Below are 23,021 nucleotides of genomic sequence, written 5' to 3' on the forward strand. Positions count from 1 at the left end.
CTTGTCTGGGACACCAGGGCCCACGAAAGTTGGAGATACTCTAAGAGCCTAGAGCAAATGGAAGGTCAAGGTAGGTAGCTTAAGCTGTGTGTGTGTGTGTGTGTGTGTGTGTGAGTTTGGGGCAGGAAAGGGCTGTGATGTGATGCATAGAATGCTGTAAACATAGTGGACCATCAGAAGTATTGGGTTCACAGGGAAAAGCCTAGTATCTTTAACTACTGCATGTAAATCCATACCATTGGCGTTGTTATTATTAATATTATTATTATTAATGTGCATATCTTGAATTGCTGTGACTAGGAGGGACCTCCACAAGCTGACACATAAAATGCAAAACAAATCAAAACAAAACCAGAATTTTATTTATAAATGGTCTTTTGCTATAATATTATTGAAAACTAGTCCCTAGGTCAGTGATGGCGAACCTATGACACGCGTGTCAGAGGTGACACGGGAACTCATTTTTTTGGTTGATTTTTCTTTGTTAAATGGCATTTAAATATATAAAATAAACATCAAAAATATAAATCTTTGCCCTAACCGGTTTGGCTCAGTGGATAGAGCGTCGGCCTGTGGACTGAAAGGTCGCAGGTTTGATTCCGGTCAAGGGCATGTACCTTGGTTGCGGGCACATCCCCAGTGGGAGGTGTGCAGGAGGCAGCTGATCGATGTTTCTCTCTCATCGATGTTTCTAACTCTCTATCCTTCTCCCTTCCTCTCTGTAAAAAATCAATAAAATATATTTAAAAATATATATAAATCTTTGTTTTACTATGGTTGCAAATATCAAAAAATTTCTATATGTGACACAGCACCAGAGTTAAGTTAGGGTTTTTCAAAATGCTGACACGCCAAGCTCAAAAAGGTTCGACATCACTGCCAGGGCAAGTTCTGCAAAGATAGTGTCCTGTCAAGAACCTATTGATAGATGTGGGTTGCCTCCACCTAGAGAACAGAAGTAAGTACCTACTCATGGCAGAAGAAAGGAGGAATTTCTTCAGGTGAAATGTTTATCATTGGTCTAATAAAGGGGAGAAACTAACTAATTTCTGTGGACAATTTTAATGTAATAATCTATGATCCCTGACTCTGCACAAGTGTTGTTTCTGTTTTGTTTTGTTTTTAATATATTTTATTGATTTTTTACAGAGAGGAAGGGAGAGGGATAGAGAGTTAGAAACATCAATGAGAGAGAAACATCGATCAGCTGCCTCCTGCACATCTCCCACTGGGGATGTGCCCGCAACCCAGGTACATGCCCTTGACCGGAATCGAACCCGGGACCCTTCAGTCCGCAGGCCGACGCTCTATCCACTGAGCCAAACCGGTTTCAGCTGTTGTTTCTGTTGAACTGATCATGGCCTTTCTCTTTTCCTACTTCTTTGCTGACAAGAAGCTGTTCAAATCTGTCACCTATGGACCTACCCCAAAACCGGGCCCCGCTACCATGAAAATCCCGCTCAAGCCTGTTGGGCAAAATATTCCGTCTGTTTCTCAGAGCATAGGCATTAATGAAGTCTTTAGCACCCCCTCTTATCTCCTCACACACTCCCTACTCTGGTCAATCTCTACTGCCTATGAGAGCCTGCTTGAAAATGCTCCAAAAGTACCTTCTCTGTTCAGAAGCATCAGCTTCTACTCACACTTTCCCAATCACAACTCAAGACAGGGAGGAAAGAGGTCTCAGAGTGACAACTGCAAAGGGACCAACAGCACAGTCCTAACTCACTCAGTTAATTCCTCCCAACAGGTGTCACCACCGCTTTAAGTTCATTTAAGACATAATTCCTTTACTGGAAACTTTTTGAACCTTTAAAGAAGCCAGCATCTTATTCTCCACCATTCCAAGTATCTGGTTCTGGATGGCTTCACACAAGATGTAGTTTGTCTAGGCTCCTATATTAGAGTTGGTGGAGGGCAGGAACAACACCTCATGGGATATAACTAGAGACACTGAGCCTGTCTTTCTTGTGTACAGCTTCTGAAATGGATGTTGTAATTTTGCCATTGGACCTCTTTTGCTTTTTTCATTCTCTCCTTTAGTCTTGAACATAACTACTCTGTTCATATTTGACCCTCAAGCAACCCAACTGGCCAGAATGAATATTTTTAAGCAATGTTAAACACCAGTTCTTACCTATCACTTGAAACCTGGTAATCCAAGAAACACTAGTAAAAACAAACTAGCTGATGATGGTCCTAGCTTTTGCATACATGTAGTCTTTAGCCACAACATGAATCATATACTCACATTCAGAAGTCAGCTTATCTGTGCTAAGAAATATAAACTTCAAGTCTGCATTCCTTGAGAGGCAGATCTGGGTCACACAGCACCATCTGAAATGGTTGTCAGATCTCCCCTCACTGGTTTGAGGTACAGCTCTTGGATGCTAAGGTTATCTCTTGGGTTAAGGTTTGAAAGAATTTCAACTTTTCCCCCTCCATGTGCCCCCTACACACACGTATACACACACACACACACACACACACACACCATTGAATAATAAAGAGAGTAAACATAAGTGGCCAGATAAAATTGATAAGAAAGGAAGGAAGAAAAGAGAAAAGAGAAGAGAAAAAAATACAAGATCTTTTCTCCCTGACAAATAACCCATAAAATCTGGCCAATTGCGTTTACTCTCATTATTCAATGGTGTGTGGGTGTGTGTGTGTGTGTGTGTGTGTGTGTGTGTGTGTGTGTTTAGGGGGCACATGGTGGGCGAGTGTTTATGTGCTTTGAAGGAAAGGAGGAGGAGAAGGAGGCAAGAAGAGGCAGTTTGGGGTCAGAAAGTGGTATTTGTTCTGCTTTGTACCTTATCTACCGACTGTGTCATATCTATATTGTTTTCAAATTAGTGCAGGTAAAAGGAATTGCATACCCAGAACAACTTAATCAGTCACCTCCGTTCATTAATCAAGTCAGAAACAAGAGCTTCCAGCTCCAAGTTGATGTAATTGCAACTTAGAGAAAAGACTTTCTTTTCATTAAGGTCTTAAACTCGGCTTGTTTCTTAGTTGCCTAAAATTAGAATGGTCAATCTTCTATAAAATCATGCCACTAATCTGCTCATTATTTATTCAAAATAATTGAGTGCATACTATGTAAATCACTTTAAACAGGCTCTATGGAATAAACACAAAAGTAATGAGGCTATCACTCCTGTTTCATCTTAAATGCCACTACTTCAGAGAAGCCTTCCCAGACCACCCAGCCTAAATGTAGCTCTCCAGCTACTTGCAATCATATTTGTCTTGCTTTATTTTCTACATAGCCTGTCATTCACTGTATTTCTTTTGATTAGTGATTAGTTTTCCCTAGAAGAATTTAAGTTCCATAACAACAGAACCTTGAATCTTGTTCAATGCTTGTATTAACCCAGGTTCACACATATATAAGATGTGTATATATGATATGTTTATGATATGTGGCATATATGTGAAATGTATATTATATGTATGTATGTAAGGTATATGTATGTATATATATGATTTTTTTAATTGGCTTACAGGATTGTAGGAGCTATCAAGTCTACTAGTAAAATCCATAGGGCAGGATGGCAGGCTGGTGACTTTTAGACAGGAATTGATACTATAATCTTGAGGCAGAATTTCTACTTTCCTCAAGGAAAACTCAGTTTTGCTTTCGAGGCCTTCAACTGATTAGACAAGGCCAACCTCATTATTGATGGTAATTTCTTTTACTTAAAGTCAATTGTTTGTAGATGTTCACCTCATTCACAAAATACCTTCACAGCAACACCTAGATTACTTGGTACAATGGCCAAGTCAAGTTGACACACCTCTATATCTCTACCCGTTAGAACAGTGCTTGGCACATGGTGGGTCGTCAGTATCTATGTCAATATCTATTGGCTACCTACTAATTAATTCATTGTATAGGTCTAACAGATATCCTTTAAGATACAACCTTACCCTCCTATGCTTATGATCTGGATGGAAACATATATCTCACACAAGTTAATAATTAAGCCACAGCACTGAGCAATGTATAATTCAAAGCTAAAATAAGTGATACTGACATAATTTAAAAAACAACAGACGAGGAATTCTGAGAAGGAAAGATTGTTGTTAGTGGGAGTCTGGTTGTCTATGTCAGGTTTCATTTTATTGCCATTCTTTTTTTGACTTTTCAAATATGTTTTTATTTTACGAATGAAGAGTCACATTCTGCTTAAAAATCCAAGAGGCATTTTTCCCAAGATATAAACACAAGGAAGTAAAGAGACACAATGAAGGAAGATTGCCAGGAGGCTCAGAGATAACTTACAATTTCTTCTTAAAAGACTATTAAAAATTATGGGCAATATGCGCATACGTACATACAATAATGCTAGAATAATGGAAAGAGCATAATTCAGACAATTTCCTGACTGTTGGCTCAGAATTTCTATTGTATCTTTAACTACCATATCTTTTTTAATTGAATTTATTGGGGTAACATTAGTTAATAAAAATTATATAGATTTCAGGGTTACAGTTCTATAATACATCACCTCCTATTGTATTGTGTGTTCACCACCCCAAGTCATGTCTCCTTCCATCAGCATTTATTCCCTTGTTACCCTCTTCTACCTCCTCCCATCCCCTTTCCCTCTGCTCCATTGCCATTTTTCGTTGTGTGACAATACCTCACAGCCCAGTGAGATGCTTTTCGTTTGCCCTCTGCAGTTTGGTTCCTGCATAATGAGTGGCCCTCCTGCCCCCTTTGAGCTATCATCCTCTTGGATCCTGTGGGTCAGCTCTTAATTGGGTGGGGAGGTGACTCATTTAAGCTATTTTGTACTCAAAATAGCTTTAGTGACTTTAGTGTTATATATTCACTGATTCTGATAACTCTACTTTATTAATTAGGTTGGCAATCTTTTTATCTTGAGGAAAATAGTAGAAACTGACCTTTTTCTTATTTTGCATACTTGTTCGGATTATTTTCTACAAAAATTATCCTTCTTAAAGGAAGCCAGGAGACTTCAAGTGATTTCACCTGTACCTAGTATTGAAGGATGAATATATAATGAAGTAGAAACGAATCAGAAACCTAGTGTAGACTGGGGTGTGCTCATCACTTGGCGTCTACTGCTGGCTACTTCTGATTTCCAAGTAAGGGGGCATGTGACATGCGTATGAAGTGGGGTACCCCCAGGTTATGAAGAGGCCATGTGGTACAGGGCACCAGGGAGGGAGAGAGACCTACTGTTCTAGGCTCTGCCACTAGGGCAGTGATGGCGAACCTTTTGAGCTCGGCGTGTCAGCATTTTGAAAAACCCTAACTTAACTCTGGTGCTGTGTCACATATAGAAATTTTTTGATATTTGCAACCATAGTAAAACAAAGACTTACATTTTTGATATTTATTTTATATATTTAAATGCCACTTAACAAAGAAAAATCAACCAAAAAAATGAGTTCGCGTGTCACCTCTGACACGCGTGTCCTAGGTTCACCATCACTGCCCTAGGGTGTGTGTGGCCTTGGGCAAATCACCTTGTCATTGTGGGGACAAATCCAAAATGGAGGTGGAATAGCCCTGAAATATTTCTAAGTCCTGAAACACTGCTCACACAAAATCTTACATTTAATTTTAATTTGTGAAACAGAGAAAGGCCAAGCTGGAGACCAGAGATGGCAGGGTGGTATGTCTGACTGTGTGTGTGACAGTGTCTGAAGCCCACCAGCGGCAGTCTTCATTCCTTCCCCCAAAGGGACTCTAGAAAGTTCTTAAGGCTTCAGAGTATAGTTTACAAACCCTAAACTCAATGAAATGGAAGGATGTGTTTGCCTTCTCTGAAATTCTATGAACAATTGTGCACAAGGTAACTCACAAGTTTTTATGAAGCTGTGATTTCTTTAAAATAGTGACTACCTAAGAGATGTGAGGGCATATCTTGCTATAAAATATTTAACTGAAGTAGGAGTATCTAGAGTAAAAATGTGAAAAGCCCTTTCTCCTCACACCCTCTTTTCACTCCCCCAATCTCTGTTTCAAGTTTGGTAGGGAGTTTGGTTTGAAGCGTTCTAGATGTTTGTTTTTGCATTTATTTTATATATACATGAGGGGAGGAAGAATTTACATAAATTGTAGCATGTAAAGTGTAGAATTATTTTTTTTATAACTTACTTCTTTCACTCAACCACATGCCTTAGAAATCTTTGGGTCAATAAGACATACTTAATTCTTTCTAAAACCTAATTGTGTATGAGAATTCCCATTTGCCCCATGCTATCAACAGCCCTAAAAATGATCAGTCTTTGAAATGTTTCATATCAAAGTGTTTCATATTTGAAGTCTTCCTGTATAGTTTTTATTTATTTTCTCTGATTTGAGCACTAAAAATTGGCAAGGTAAATTTCCCATTATCTGTTATGCTGGATATTACCTAAGGTCTAAAAAGTGGTGAACATTTTAACCATGGAATCTGCTTAACAGAACTATTGACTGTTACGTCTTATGTCTCTGATGAGAAATTTAGGCCCTATAATCTGTAAAGCAGTTTGCTTCTGGGATTCAAACATGTTTTCATGCATTCATAGTCATTAGTGGCCTTGGAGAGAGAATATTTTATTAATTAGAGGAAACTTGTCATTCTCATAGAATTTTAATGAATAAATGCAATAATTATCATTTCCACCTTGATTTTAATTGCCAGGTCTAGCAATTATAAAGCCACAGTATTCTCTTTCTAGCTTTTGTGGGGGTTTTTTGGTCAATTTAATAAAGACTTATTTTTCCTTTAAAAAGGAAGCAAAGCAAAACTGAGTATCAAGCTCTAACTTCTTATTTCATGTACTAGGATGTCAAGTAAGTTACCAAACCAATCCATCATAAGGAAGCACAGATCTCCTAAGCAAATGTCAGTAAAAAAGGGATAGATTTAGTAAGATTAATAATCACTTTAATTTATAGCACTCTTTCTCCCAAAGACGCTTGGGAAGCATTTGAATCAAAGTGCAGTTTAAGCCACTGAAAAACAGATATGTAAACTTGCTTAAAAAATAAAATATGAGCCTCATATAGTGGTCCTTCATATTCAGAGATGACACATTCATATTATATAGATATCAGTTCAACAAGTTTTTACTGCATTTTATTTGTTCTCCCCAAAGCCTTATTTTTGATAGATGATGCCTAAGATATACAGGGAGCGTCCTTTCAATAACGTGTGAGTGATGAAAGGCAAAACAAAACAATTTATCAAATCACACCGCATGCATCTCTATAAATTTGGAGAGTGATGAATCTGTAGAACCATAGAACTTGGCATGTCATGTAGTCATCAAAGGTAAAGCCCCAAACAGCTCAAACCCTGCTGGTGACAGGAAGGCTGATCTTACTTGGGGAAAAAAGTAATTACCCTCTGAAACTATTCCTATACTATAAGAATCCTTGGGAAATTGAGCAGTTTTCTGTCGAGTTTGAGTTCAGAGTTGTATGGAGAATTTGATATGAATATTTCAATAGAGGATGATGTCATTATAATCTTTCCTTATTTAGCACAGTTAAGTGCCTTTACAAAAAGAGTAAAAAATGCCTACTATGTGATGCTATGTCTAGTATTTATAGCTGCTAATGAAGATCCTAATAAACCACTTTTTTAGAATGTAAAAAAAAAAAGGTCTAGATATACATTTCCCCCCATCCTACTCCAAGGGACCAAAAGAGAGTTATTTCTTCCATCACAGGTATTTTGTAAATATAGATAACAAACATAATGACCTAATATCATTCCTTAATGGCAAGGCACCCACATGATACCCAATTATCAGTGAGTCTCATCCCTAGTAATTGGGTGAGTAGACAAATGAGTCATTATGGTGTGCTTAATACAAAAAGATCAGAAGAGAATTGTCTTTCTTGTCTTCTTTGAGAACTCAAGATTTTTATTTTTTAAATATATTTTTATTGATTTCAGAGAGAGGAAGGAACAGATAGAAACATTAATGAGAGAAAACCATTGGCCGGCTTCCTCCTGCACGCCCCCTACTGGGGATCAAGCTGGAAACTTCGGCATATGCCCTGACTGGGAATTGAACCGTGACCTCTTGGTTAATAGATCAATGCTCAACAACTGCGCCACACCAGCTGAGCAAGAGCTCAAGATATTTTAAAGGCCACTATTGTCACCAAGTCCTAAAATATTTAAGTTGTTTCCTGGGAACATTAGGAGAATGGTTTAGGGTCTTCTGTGCTTGTGTTCAAAATAGGAGAGAATTAGGCTTCAACCAGCTCCTGGCCTAGTTCTCCTGGGCCAACATGCTCGGAAGAAACACACCCCTTTTTAATGCTAGGAAGTTATTATGGTGGCCCCTATGGATGTGTAATTCGGCCCAATTTCAAATTACTTAGTTATTAGGAAACCCTCACTTCAAAAGCCTTTTTAGTTTGTTTCTTTCAAGTCTGTAATTCTATTAGCATAATTTATCACATAGTAATAGGGTTTGGGTTTTTCCCCCTTCTGTTTCCCCCTGTTATTCAAAGGGTTTTTTCCCTTTGAGGAAAAAAATAGCTATATTTTTAATTAAGAAAAATATTTTGAAACTCAACCAGAAACTTTACTTTGGTGGATAGGGCCTGCTCACATGAGAACCCTGGTTTCTTTCTGTAATATCTGATAACTGACGTTGTTTGAGTGAGAGACTGGATGGTCATAAAGGAATCAGAGTGGAAGCACCCACCCGTAGGGTTAGAAAGGACATTAGAAGTAGAACAAACTGACTTTCTGGGGTAGATACCTTTTCACCTGAATTTTACAGATTAAATAGTAATACCACCTTAACACAACTTTTATTTTATTTTTTAATATATTTTTATTGATTTCAGAGAGGAAGGGAGAGGGAGAGAGAGATAGAACATCAGTGATGAGAGAGAATCATTGATCAGCTGCCTCCTGCACGCCCCACACTGGGGATCGAGCCCACAGCCCAGGCATGTGCCCTGACTAGGAATCGAACCGTGACCTCCTGGTTCATAGGTCAGTGCTCGATGACTGAGCAACACCAGGCATGCAACACGACTTTTATTTTAAATAGCCAACCGTGTTTGCTATTTGACAGCGTGCGTAGTTTTTTAAGGCAGATAATGGCTAAAGCAAACCAACTCATCGTGATGGTAAGTAACAGTCATCAGCAAAACTGTTGAAGGGGGGAGATCCCAACAAGTAATTGGATACTAGACTATTTTTCTCTTTAATTCAGTGTTCTGATTAGTTCTACTTATTCTCCTTCAATTGTCAGGTATGAGTTAACAGCCATGGGCAAACTACGGCCCGGGGGCCGGATCTGGCCCGTTTGAAATGAATAAAACTAAAAAAAAAACACAAAAAACCGTACCCTTTTATGTAATGATGTTTACTTTGAATTTATATTAGTTCACACAAACACTCCATCCATGCTTTTGTTCCGGCCCTCCGGTCCAGTTTAAGAACCCATTGTGGCCCTCGAGTCAAAAAGTTTGCCCACCTAGCATCATCATCAAAACCATCCTCAGAATGCAAACACACTCTCCTAGGAGGTCATTTCATATTTCCCTCCTTCCATTGGCATTTCCTCTGGAAGACAAACCTTTTGGGTTAGATCCTTTCTAAAATGCATTTGTGGTTAACATGAGAAAATAGGTTTTCCCGACAGTGTAAAAAATATTTGTTTAGCCTGAGCCCAGTTAAATTTAATGACGCAAACCTAAAACAATCTTTTAAAAGAGAAAATTGGTATGTGTGTGCATGTGTGTGTGAATGGATGTATGATTATGTTTATACAAGCTTATTTCTTTTTAATCAAAAAACGATGCCCTAAAATCAGACCCTTTAATTATGTTTCTCTCTTAGTTATATAATGAATCATTTTGCTTTTAATCTGATATATGTTACTTTTGGTTTCATATCTAAAAGGAAGAAATGGAAAGGATTTTTTCATAACCAAGATGTTGCTTGGTAATAATCATAATTTATTTTTAAATTGATTACTATATTCTAGGCACTGTTCTTCAAATACATTATCTCTTTTAATCCTAACACCCACTAGAGCAGTGGTTCTCAACCTTCTGGCCCTTTAAATACAGTTCCTCATGTTGTGACCCAACCATAAAATTATTTTCATTGCTACTTCATAACTGTAATGTTGCTACTGTTATGAATCGTAATGTAAATATCTGATATGCAGGATGGTCTTAGGCGACCCCTGTGAAAGGGTCGTTCGACCGCCAAAGGGGTCGCGACCCACAGGTTGAGAACCGCTGCACTAGAGGTTAGTTCCGTTTTCGTTTCTTTCTGTAATATCTGATAACTGAAGTTGACTAGAGTGGGTTTTTGGGAGGCTGGGTTGGAGCGTCTCCTAGGGGAACCTGAGATTTATGCCAGGTCTGGCTGACTCCAGCATCTGAGTTCTTTGCCCCCATCTTTCATTGCCTTGAGTTCCCTTAGTCCTACCTCCAACGCTACTTATTCTTGAGAACAGAGCTACAGTTGCTGGCAGAAAAGAGCCTGCAAGTTCCCATGAGACTTGGACCCTCTGCTTCTCTCCAAGTTCCTCTCATATAGTCCATCTTCCCCCTCAGAGTGCTTTGCCTGCCACTCCTCCCATCTGTTTCCCACCCCGTGCTCCCAGCACCCTGGTTCACCTCACCTGGACACTCCTCTCCAGCCTGACCCTACTCACCCTGCAGATCCGGCCCCAAATGTCCCTTACTCTGAGCCTTCCTCCATAACCCCTCCCTGACACCCATTTAATTGTGTCTGTTCCCAATACCCCCTTTCACAGACCCTGCTCCTTTCTTTCCCCTCAAGTCATAATTATATATTTCTAATTTATCTGAGCCATTTAATTTCTTTTCCCTCCGTAGGCTCTGTAAGGGGACTTGCCTCATCTCTATCCATGATGACAAGGACACTGCCTGGCATGTGAGCGGGACTCACATGTTTATAAAATTCGTGAACTGAGTTCACTTCTGTGTGTCAGTGAAAGCCAATATTTTAGGACTAGGAAGTCACTTAAAATTTTTAAAGAGATTGTATTGATTTTGTAAGCTGATCTAAAAGTGAAGCAGTTTGTCTAAGTTAATACAATATGCCCAAACTCAGTTTGCCTACTCTAGTTGGTATAGCTTGTTAAATATTGACATTCTCTTTTTTCAGACTGCCTTCCCCCAGCCTTTCTGCCTTTTGATGTAAAATGTCTCCTCCTCCTTGAAGCCTTCCCAGATCACCTCCTAAGAACATGACCCTAACCTCCAAAGCTCTAAAGTACTCACTACTCCAATAACCTAATCTCTAGCTCCCTTAACCACCTGATTTTATGGGCCCTCTTCTTGGTAATGAACTCTGAGGGGAGAGCAAAAATCATAGCTTTTCATCTAAATATTGTACATAGAGCCCGACCCCATACCTATAATACAGTAGTCTTTCAGTTAATCTTATATAAATTGCCAGGGTCCAATTCACTGGCCAGCCGTGGTCTGGGTTCATTTTTATAATGATGCCAATGTGATTGGCAGGGACAAATTTTAAGTCCATGCATAATCAAGCCAAATTGCTCTTGGCTGGGGTTCCTTTGGACAAACTAATTAGGCCATTGTTCTGTCAGTATTTCCACTCTTTATTCTGTCTCTATGTTTCTCATGCTTCAGTGCTTTCAGGACAGACAGATAAAGGACAGATGCAACAGAGGGGACTCCCTCATGACGATTATGGCTCAGCTCCCCGCCTTGTCTTCATCGCAGGTCTCTCAAATGTTTGCACATGCACCCCTTAGGTCTGTGCACATCAAGTGAAAGTCAGTGAAACGTGGGTGAAAGGGCACCAGCTTAATGGAGTAACAATTCTGGGCGTGGCTTTTGTGTAGCCTCCAGCCTACAACCAGAGCCCAGCTTCTCCCTCAAGAGTGGGGAGGCCCAGCCCCACTCAGATCCTGCTTCCCTGCTGTGCAGTGGGAGGCACACTTCTTACCTCTCCCAAGTCTTGGTTTCTTTCTGTTTGAAAGAGGGTCATAACATCTGCTTCAGAAGGTGATTGTAAAGATTAAAGGAGACAGTCCATTCAAAGCATGTAGCACAGTGTCTAACATAAATGGATTCCATAAATAATAGGTATTATTATTATTATTATTGAGCCAGAAGCAATAATAGTGTGTGTGTGTGTGTGTGTGTGTGTGTGTGTAAATATATATGCTATGGCCTGAAAAATAGTGAATCTTGTTGGCTGATTGTTCAGATTTCAAATAGGTCAGATCTCAAATACTGCCTCAGAACCACCCAACACCACACACATGCACACTCACACCCCACAGCTGACCTCAGTCATGGACAGTGTGTGTGAGCCGAGACACAGCCACAAGAAACAGTACAGGTAATCTCTCCCTTCCCTGGCCTGGGAGAATCCTGACACTTCCCAGTGGCAATCTGTATTTCCACTCTGTGAGGGCAGAGTGGGTCTGACCAGGAAGAGCAGTGACAGGGACAGTATTGCTGAGAGCCAAGGAATATTGGGCAGCTGAGGGGGAAAGGGTGGGTGTCAGGGGACAAGCAATAGAGAAGCATGGCCCTGTCCGATTAGAATGGACAGAAATGATATTCTTGGTCCTCGGGATCTAGGGGTGAAGCTGAACTCAACCTCATGTCTTTATGGTGATGCAGTCACTGAAACTTAGCAGAGAAATGATGGCAAGAGCAGCCATCCCAGCCCCTTCCCCGGTCCAGTCTACTAGACACGCCTGCATGCTGTAGTTTACATACTGGTTGATAGTTTAAATACAGGGTAGGCGAGAGGAGAGCCGAGGACTTGAAGGGGCACTGTTGGAACTACCGAGCGAAGTTGCCTTTGCCTTTGCAACTTTCAGGAGTTAGAAGGGTTCCTTGCCTGTTTAATGCAGCGGTTCTCAACCTGTGGGTCACGACCCCTTTGGCGGTCGAACGACCCTTTCACAGGGGTCGCCTAAGACCATCCTGCATATCAGATATTTACATTACGATTCATAACAGTAGCAACATTACAGTTATGAAGTAGCAATGAAAATAATTTTATGGTTGGGTCACAACATGAGGAACTGTATTTAAAGGGCCAGAAGGTTGAGAACCACTGGTTTAATGCGTCTTTTAAAATAGTTTAAAGCAAGGAGGCCCTGTCCATGAAAGGAGAAGGCAAGTGAATCGTGGGAAGCCGTACTTCAGGAGCTTTATAGTCTGAACCAGAAATGACTGCTATTGATTCAGCTCCTGCACGTTCCTCTGTGAAGCCTCCATTTACTTAGCCATTCATTTATACAGCCATTTTTTTAGAAGTATTTACATGTCAAGCACTGTGCTAAGAGCTGGGAAAACAGAGATAAATATAAGACACATCAGTAGGCATTCAGGAATAATTAGTTGACCAAAATGAATCAATATATGATTGCTCATCACTGTCTATTATAAATAAACATTTGTAATAAAATAAGGCAGCAGCCTCCTCACAATCATTTACAAAGTGTCGTTGAAAATAAAGTAGATATCATCTTTTAATAGTGAGAGATTGGAGGGAGGAAGATAAAAAAAAGGTTCATGAAAAGAGGATTGATTAAGCTGAGTCTTAAATGTATCTAGAAGCTTTCCAGGTGAATAAGGACAGAAAATATCTGGGTTATGGGGAGAGTATATTTCAGAATTACTTGAGTGTAGGAGTGGATGAAGGGGAGGAAAAGGAGAAGAGGAAGTCTTAGAGGTTGGTAGAGACTAGGTGATGAGAAAGGCAGAGTGTGAGGGGAGAGTCCAGGATTGGGGTCAAACAGACCTGGTTTTAACCCCATTGCTACCAACTAACAATAGCAGTGTAACCCTGGCAATCGCCTTCCAGATTTCATTTCTTCATCCACCACAAAGAAAAGCACACTTATCTCGTAGGGTTGGGGTAAGGGTTTGTAACCATGTGGGTCAAATTCTGGACACCTAGAAAGTACTTAGTATTTGACTGTGATTATATAATTTAAATGCCATGCAGAGGAATTTGTGCTTCATTTTGATTGTTCCAAGGAGCCAGTCAGGATTTAATCAGTGAAGTGAGATGATTGGCATTCACATTCTGGTTGGATGGGAAGAACAGAATTGATTTAATTTGGGCAAGTTTGCTAAATCTTCGTTTACTCATCTGTAAAATGGAGATGGTAATAGAACTTATCTCCTCACTTTATTATGAAGATTAAATGAGATGATACCAGCATTTGGCACTGTGCCTATGCCAAGAGTAACCTATCAATATATGTTAGGTATTTTTATTCTCTTTATAGGAGTGAGATTGACAGTAAAGAGACAAGCCAGCTGGGAGGCCTTCATTAGGATCTGATTGGGATAGGCTGGAGCTATTTAAGAATGAAAATTGACAGGCCTGGGATTCTTGAATGTAGAAGATTCTCTTACTGTTGACATTCTTTCCGTTACCACATGTTTTGTTCTCTATAGAATGAACACTGTGGTGAAATGATTTTTGTAAAATATGCATTTTATAATAAAGGCATACATTTCCAAAAGAGTTGGGCCCACATTCCCTGATTGTCCCTGTGAGCGAACCATCACAATGGAGTGTCACAGCTTAAAGGAAGAGGTTACTTGGAGTTCGTCAAAATTGGAACAAGTACTGGAGACCACAGCTGGATTTAACAAATCCACAGCAGTCCAGCAGGAGCTGTGACTTCCAGTCTGCACCAGATCTTCCCCCCTTTAGCCTGCACAAATTTAAATATATTAAAGGGATTATTAACATCATTAAACAGTTTAACAGACATTAGCCGAGGCAATGCGAACCATCTGGATAGAGCGAGGATCAACGGCTCCGGCTCCACTCTCATAGAAACACAGTGGAAATCATCTCTGGTTCTGCAAAAGAAAAGGACACAGAACTAAAGCTGGCTCCCTCGCAAACAAATGGCAATAACTTGTATCAGAGTTCTTTGGCTGGCGGAAACGAACTTTCAAGAACACTTAAAGTGGCCTGACACAGAAGATTTGGCTGCCTTCATCTAAATGTTCACAGAATCCAGGAAAAACCTATCACAACCCTCATGTTTAGGAAACCCCCCACCCCGTTCACAATTGTAAGAATGTGTGCAATTTTCGGTGGCCTCCTATTCTTGTACTTAACAGCAGTTCCCACCAGGGCTTTATCCTTTATGCTTATGTGAAATCCTACATGTGCCACTTAAGGCCGCTGTATTTTACTCTCATTTACATGGAAGAGCTACAAGTCATCATACATCATCTTTTGTTATTTGCAGGCCTCTGTTGAGTTTCTCCTCAATTTTCTGAAAATTTCAATGTGTTTTTCCAACCTCACAATTATTAGTTTTCTGAGTTTCTCATTACATTTTTCAGGTTAAACTCTCTCCTCATAGCAGAACAAAAAACTAAAACGATAAGCCTAGATTATAGGGTATTGCTCAGTAATGTCTAAGAACCAACCCCTTGGTTCCTGAGACCTAGTAGTTAGCCTAATCTGATATGTGAGGAGTGGTGAGATAGGCACCCTCTAAGCTGCACCTCTAAGGTGATCCTTCACTCCTTATAGTTATACCCTTGTATGTTTCCTTCTCCTTAAATGTGGGCTGGACTTAGTGATTTGCTTCTAACAAATAGAATAAGCAGAAATAATGGGATATCACTTTCAAGATTCAGTTACGAAAAGACTATGGCTTTCATCTTGGATCACTCATTCTGAGGAAGCCAGCTCCTGTGTCCTGAAGCTGCCCTGTTGAGAGGCCCATGTGGCCTGCGACTGAGGCCTGCAAAGCCCTGCCCCACTGAACCTTCAAATGAGACCACGCCCTAGCCCAGCCGTGGGCAAACTACGGCCCGAGGGCCGGATCCGGCCCGTTTGAAATGAATAAAACTAAAAAAAAAAAAAAAGACCGTACCCTTTTATGTAATGATGTTTACTTTGAATTTATATTAGTTCACACAAACACTCCATCCATGCTTTTGTTCCGGCCCTCCGTTCCAGTTTAAGAACCCATTGTGGCCCTCGAGTCAAAAAGTTTGCCCACCCCTGCCCTAGCCAATACTTGAGTCAGAGGCACCCTGACCCTTGCCCAGCTTCTTGACACACATATATTATGAAATAATCAATGTTTATTGTTTTAAGCCTCTCAGTTTGGGGGTAATTTATTACACAACAATGATAATGAACACAAAAGGCTAAGATCCTAGAAACAATGTTATGTGTGGAAATCCTGCCTGCACCATGTTTTAATTTAGTAATGGCCACAGGCAAGTTAATTAACTTTTGTAAGCTTCAACTTTCTAATCTACAAAAAGGCAATAATAATAATAATAACACTTTCCTTAGAAAGATGGTTATTTGAGCAATAGAGATATTAAGTGCTTGGCAGTCTATCTGGCTCATAGTAAGGGCTAAATGAAGTTTTTATTGTTACTATTACCTTCAATGCTTATCATTTTTAAATACTGAGTTTTGACTAGTGTTCTGTCCTTTAGTGTCTTCCCTTTGGCTCTCCCTGGTGGGTCTCACACTCCAGGGCTTTACTTCCCACCTATGTATGCATGTACTTTCCACCAAACATCTACATCTCTTACAAACTCAAGGTGAATATTTAGTGTTACCTGTCTTATAATTCCACCAGGCTGTCCCACCCACAAGTATCTCAACCCAGAAATTCAGAGTTCCATCTTCCACCTTCCCTCTCCACTACAGACTAGCTGTTGTCTCTGTATTCTCTTGGCAAGAGTCATGATCTAAGAACCTTGTATGAATAGCTGGGAATCAACTACATTGTGCTCACAAATAATAATAGTTAATATTTATTTAATCCTTTCTATGGTAGACTCAGTTCTAAAAGCAATACAGGGGTGGAAAAAAGTAGGTTACAGTTGTGAGTACTGTAAACCTACTTTTGCCCACCCCTGTATAGAGATTATGTCACTTGAATCAGTACAACCACCCTGTTTATATTCATTCAGTAGAATACATGCAGTGCATTTTAGAAGATGCCACAGGTATATATTTACTGGTATAGAAAGATACTCATGAAATACTATACAATGAGAAAAGAAAATTATGAAAGAATTATAACATAATAGCACACTATTAAAACACATCTATGCATAGATGTGAATATATATATAATAAATAGTTTTTTTATTTCAGGCACTTTGCATAGTTTCAACATGCACAAATGTTCAGTTCCCACAATTTAGTTAAATAACAGCAGTTCCCAAACAACACAGTTCAAATTTTAGTTGATACAGTATGTTACTGTGAAAAATAAAGTACAAGTTTCACTATTAGCTCCTCAATCCACAAACCACTATGCAAATAACAGATGCACATCGTGTTCACTGGCCAGCCATATTTCCTCCAAAGCGTGTCTATGATGGGTCACTACACATCTGTTACTCAGTGCATGCAAGTGTGTCATTGTATAGTATCCTTGTCTCCTACTGATTAACCCATATGAAAAATTGGATACTTGAAAGAGAGAATTGACCGAGAAAGATCCACAAGGAAACAAAAAGTGATGAAGCTGGAAGTGAGATTTGGATCTGATATAAATAGTTATAGAAGGAATAGCTGACCCTAGGAATGGTAAGCCGACTACCATGCTAGAGACTGGAGTTGAGTGAAGGGAACTGAACATAAATGAGGACAGTGGTTGTGATGAAAAGGAGGACCTCCCAGGAGATGTGACCATGCAAATAGCTTACTTCACATGAAAGGAGCTCTCAGGTATTTCACAACATGGAAAGCACAAAGGATAAAATGTTGGAAGCTGATCTAATCCTAAAAAATGAATGTGACAGTTCACCAAGGCATAGGAAAGATGTTCACTCCATGTAGTAAGTTACATGACAGAAAGAAGAAGGCAACCACTGTTCAAACTATTCTTGATAAGTTTTTATATTTTAAAAATGTTATTCTCAGTGTTTCTAATGTTTTAAATTAAAATATACTAAATAAATATCAGTTTATGTTTTTATCCCCCTATACATTTATAAGCAACATTAAGAAAGATTTTAATGTTTTGACCAAGACTTTTAAAGATTACAGAATAATCATATTTTTCCTTATTGATAAGCTCATTTTGCACAGTTTCATCTTGCACAGTTTTATGGTCCTAGACCATTGTGCGCAAACTACGGCCCATTTGAAATGAATAAAATTAAAAAAAAAAAAGACCGTACCCTTTCATGTAATGATGTTTACTTTGAATTTATATTAGTTCACACAAACACTCCATCCATGCTTTTGTTCCGGCCTTCCGGTCCAGTTTAAGAACCCATTATTTTGCACAGTTTCATCTTGCACAGTTTTATGGTCCTAGACCATTGTGCGGAACAAGGACTGCTTGTATATATTATTAAAAACAAAAACAAAACAAACAAAAAACAGTCCTTAGTACTTACATTATGTTAATATTACTTTGGGGTGGTTGAATTATAGGTGACTTTTTATTACATCCATTTTACAGTGTCTCTACAATGAATATAGATTTTAAAAACCTAATCTAGCTAGGTAAGTATCTCTTTGGTTAATATACATTTTTGAGCCCTACTAATGAAAGGAATTTGGTGAGTACTGGACATTTAAGGAAGAAAAAGATATGGTCATTTCCAACAAGACAGTCATGGAGTAGTGCAAACATTTTCCACATTGCACAGATTTTTACACTGCATGTCAGGTTTAATAGAGATATGAACAAAAGGCAGGAGAACACCCAAGAGAAAGGCCGTCTCCTCCTAGAGAACAGGGAGAGAGCCTCGGGCTTTATACACTCCAGTGTATAAGCTTCCCCCCACCACCACCACACACACACACACACACACACACACACACACACACACACACAAGGAAAAATGGATATTAGTTGGCCACACCAGTTTATACTGGAAATTGCTGAAACCTGTCGCCCTCTTTCTAGAGAACCAATTTTAGTTCTAGGCCTCACACACGAAAAAGGCAAAGCTAATAAGGTGATGGGAAAATACCCTGACTGTTTTGCCTGAAATTGTTCAGATACTTGCTTTATCTGCTTCCTTCTGTTATTGAAGCTTGATCAAAGGGCTGTCACCTGGATTGGTCTTTGTCTTTGTTCCTCACACTGCTTTTTATAAAATGCCAAACCTGTGTCATCAAAATCAGCAGCAGCAAGGGGCACCGAGGCAGGAAGCCCTGCTCTGGGCTCAGGGCTGGGACTGACGCAGACAGCTCCTGTGCCACTGGTCTGCGTTGTTGCTGTCTGTGCTTTGCCTTCAGTTTTGAGAGTTTTAAAATTAAAGTTTAATGAGTGGATGGTGGCTTAAAATTTAATTACTTCCCCAACCACAGTGCAGTTGTGAGATCCACTTATTATAAAGCTGACAACGCCGAGCAGGAATACTTCCTAACATAAATAGAGAGATTTCAGGAAAAAAAAATTCTGAATACTATATGAAAGGCTTGTGCCATTGGGCTTCCCCCTGATGCCCTGTGTCTTCAATTAATTCTTGTTTGTTAAAATGGTTTGATCTTTGATCTTGTGACCTCATTAGAACACTCCTTTGTACCTAGTGCATTGAGATCTGGTGGTGAGTGAGAAACTTGACTGTTGTCTTGGCCAGCCCGGCCTTCCCTTCCCTCTGATTCTCTGACGTTGACTCCTCGGGGCCTTTCTTCTGAGGCAGCCCAGTGTATGTAGACAGCTTCTCCCAAAGTGCCATGATGAGCAGATGGGCTTACCCTGGTCAGGAGGCCATTGTGAGTGTGGCATCAACATTGAATCATCTTGTGAGGAAGTTAACCCTTTGCAGTTTGTTTTAAACCTTTTTAAGTCAAGGACTGTGTCTCCACTCCCTAATAATCTTCCATTTAAACCAAGAACAGGCTGTGGGCTAGGAGCTCTCAGCAGACTAGAATGTCTAGCTGGAATTTAATGACAATGTTTTGTGTTTTCTCTCTTTTTCTGAATGGTGGTGATGTATTTATCTAAAGTAAGTGAGTCGATTTAAAGAAAGAAACTAAGAAAATAGTGTGAGCAGTGTTTCATAGATAGGTCTAAAAAAATGTGCCAATGTGCCTATCTGTCTTTGAAGAACTAAAGTTGAGAAATATCAGTAATTTGGGAAAATCTTGGCTAGGAGCCAAGAGGCCCAGATTTATATTTTGGGTCTTTGTCATTTTAAGATGCTTGCAAATCATCAGCACATCTGTATCTCACTTGTTCTCATCTATTAATTTTCAGGTTAGATGTTATGTGATCCGCAATAACAGCTATCATTTAATAGAGCCTTTCTTTTGAACTTGAATGTTCTTAAATATGTTATGTACATCATTGGATCCTCACAACCATCTCCTGAGGTAGGAGGAATTACCAGGCAAACTTTTCAGAAAATGGAGCCAAGACACAGAGATCTAAGATGCCTGAAGAGAATACAGGGAGTAGGTGGAAACCAGGAATCAAACCCAGATAGACTCCAGCTCCTGTGCTCTTAAACCACCAAGATTTCCATCTTGGGTTCTCAGGAAGCATTGCAACATTCCTTTTAAATTCCAGAGTCTAAATATGTTCACCCACTTCCCCCAGATGACCTTCCAGCCACACCATTTTATTCTGTGGCAATAGCTTCAATCTGGACCTTGTGGGTCAAGCAGTGCAGCTGAGTGTCCTGGGGGAAAATATCTCCATCTGCCGGCTGCAAAATGGAAAAATGAGCCACAGCTTCCTTAGTTTCCAGATTTACAGAGAATTTTCAATGTGGGAAACTTTTTGATGTGTGGAAATAGGAAAAGAACAGTGGAGCCACGTGATGGCTCATAAAGCTTCTGCTCCTAGAGAGGAACAGTGGATTTTTTAAAAATATATATTTTTATTGATTTCAGAGAGGAAAGGAGAGGGAGAGAGAGATAGAAACATCAATGATGAGAGAGAATCATTGATTGGCTGCCTCCTGCATGCCCCCTACTGGGGATGGAGCCACAACCCCAGGAATGTGCCCTTGACTGGAACCGAACCTGGGACCCTTCAGTTTGCAGGCCAACCTCTATTCATTGAGCCAAATTGGCTGGGGCAGGGGTGGGCAACCTTTTTGTGAGTGCGTGCCAAAACCAGCAAAATTTCTGACTCAAAATTCTTCTGCATGCCAACCCTAATTTTTTGAGAACATGTTACGCCTACTTGATATCTCTTAAGGTGTACGTATGTGAAGAACCTTAAAGAAATAATAAAATTCATTCGAGCAGCAAAAATACAGTGTATGATGATGAAAAATACATTTATTTCTTAATGTATACATGTTATGTAAAGTTATTTATTTATCTAAGATGCACCTACACTGAATTTATCTGAAAAATAAAAAGTCGATATTAAGAAAAAAATTGTAAATGGAAGACTATAAGAGAGGGTTTATCGTGCCAGCAAAAGTTACTGGCGTGCCATGTTTGGCACTCGTGCCAAGGGTTGCCCACCCCTGGGCTTGGGCGACTTTTTGAACATTACTACAATTTACCACAGCTCTTGTTAGTTCCTTAAACATTTATCCTCATATTCCTTGTTTTCAGGGCTTTACTGAGGTTTTGGTAAGATAAGTTTGAGCCTTTGGAGGTAAATACTGCTGGTTCTAGCCTCTAAGAACGTTGGTGCCATAAATTTTTTATTACACTTTACTGTCACTTTGTGACAAATAACGCATCTGTCTGAGTTGGTGATATTGAAGACTAAAACGTTCTGAGTCTCAGATGTCCTCATCGTTTCTCTTGCTTCAGAATTTGGGACCCTGTATTATACTTCCATCGACCAGGGGCGATTAAAAAAAGCAAACATTGTGCTAGACTAAGATTCCATTTCAGAAGTTTCTAGAGGTACCTCTTAGAATCTGGAGATGGGTAAAGGGATTCATGGGTTGTAGAATTTGAAACCCTTTAGCTACCACACTCTGGCTGGTATCAAGTGGCTCGTTTTGTTTCCAGAGATTTAATGTTGTTTCCAAAAATTAGCTCTCATATGGCTCATTCAGGTAACCAGTGTTGAATATGGAAATTAGATTTTTGTTCATACAAGTTTATTACATTATAGTTTATGAATCACAGTGGCTATGTGCCAGACTCCCTTTCAAGCTAAGCAGCCTCTTTGCTGTGTTATTCCAGCTGAGTCTTTTATTTGAAGTGTTTCTTCATCTTGGCTCATTTAGCCACAAACAGAAGTTGCCCTGTGGGAGATAACATCTTATGTTTATTTACTTTATAGGATTATCACCTCTGGGCTCATTGCAAGTGCAAAAGCTATCAGGAAAGAGAAAATTTGATTTCAGGAAGTCAGGACTCCCTTAACCCTGACTCGTGCCTGCCTCTCGTTGGAGTGCGTTGCAGAGAAATCAAGTCATTGGATTGGCAGTCAGACCTGGTTCCTGATCTTGTTTTGCTGCTTTGTGGCCATGTGACTTTGGGCAGGTTATTTTATTTCTCTGATTCTCTTTCCTTATTTAGGAAACACATAATGAATCTCCAAAAACTCTTTCAGGTTTAGGACTCTGTTCTGCAGAAGTCATATGGATTGTTCTAGCAAATCATTAAAGATGAGATTTTTGTTTAGAAAATATGAAAATGAAAATTTATTTCTTCAATATATAGTAATGGTGTGGAAATTGCCAATAACACCTAAGTTTAAACCTAACGCTTAAGTTCTGTTAAGTCATTAAAGTGACTTCCAATCAGGATGTGGTGAAGTCCACCAGCCCCACGGACACAGGCACATTTTCAAATGGGAAAGGAAGCTAAGGATCATGCGACATTGGGGAAAGAAAGCTTCCATTATGAGAGAGAGAGAGAGAGAAAGGAAGGAAGGAAGGAAGGAAGGAAGGAAGGAAGGAGGAAGGAAGGAAGGGAGGGAGGGAGGAAGCATAACAAAGAAACAAGGATGAATAGGAGACTTGGGGGAAACAGGTAATTCAGAGACAGGAAAAACAACCCCAAAGAACTGTGCTTAACCCTCGTAGAGAAGAAATCGCCTTCATAAAACAAGAATGGACTGCCGTCTGTGTAAAGTATAATCAGACAGCACAG

At 39.7% G+C, this 23,021-nt stretch overlaps 1 protein-coding gene across 1 annotated transcript in view; it reads left to right on the forward strand.

Annotated features, from left to right (window-relative positions):
- LOC102429598 (25-hydroxycholesterol 7-alpha-hydroxylase) overlaps nt 1-23,021 on the forward strand; it is a 152,526-nt gene that overhangs the window by 94,013 nt on the left and 35,492 nt on the right. The window contains exon 2 of the mRNA XM_023755480.1: nt 10,853-10,910. Within this exon, the coding sequence (XP_023611248.1) occupies nt 10,885-10,910 (26 nt within the window). The 5' untranslated portion in view covers nt 10,853-10,884. The remainder of the gene's footprint in view (nt 1-10,852; nt 10,911-23,021) is intronic.

This window comes from Myotis lucifugus, unplaced genomic scaffold (genome assembly GCF_000147115.1).
Source record: "Myotis lucifugus unplaced genomic scaffold, Myoluc2.0 scaffold_77, whole genome shotgun sequence".
Lineage (NCBI taxonomy): Eukaryota > Metazoa > Chordata > Mammalia > Chiroptera > Vespertilionidae > Myotis > Myotis lucifugus.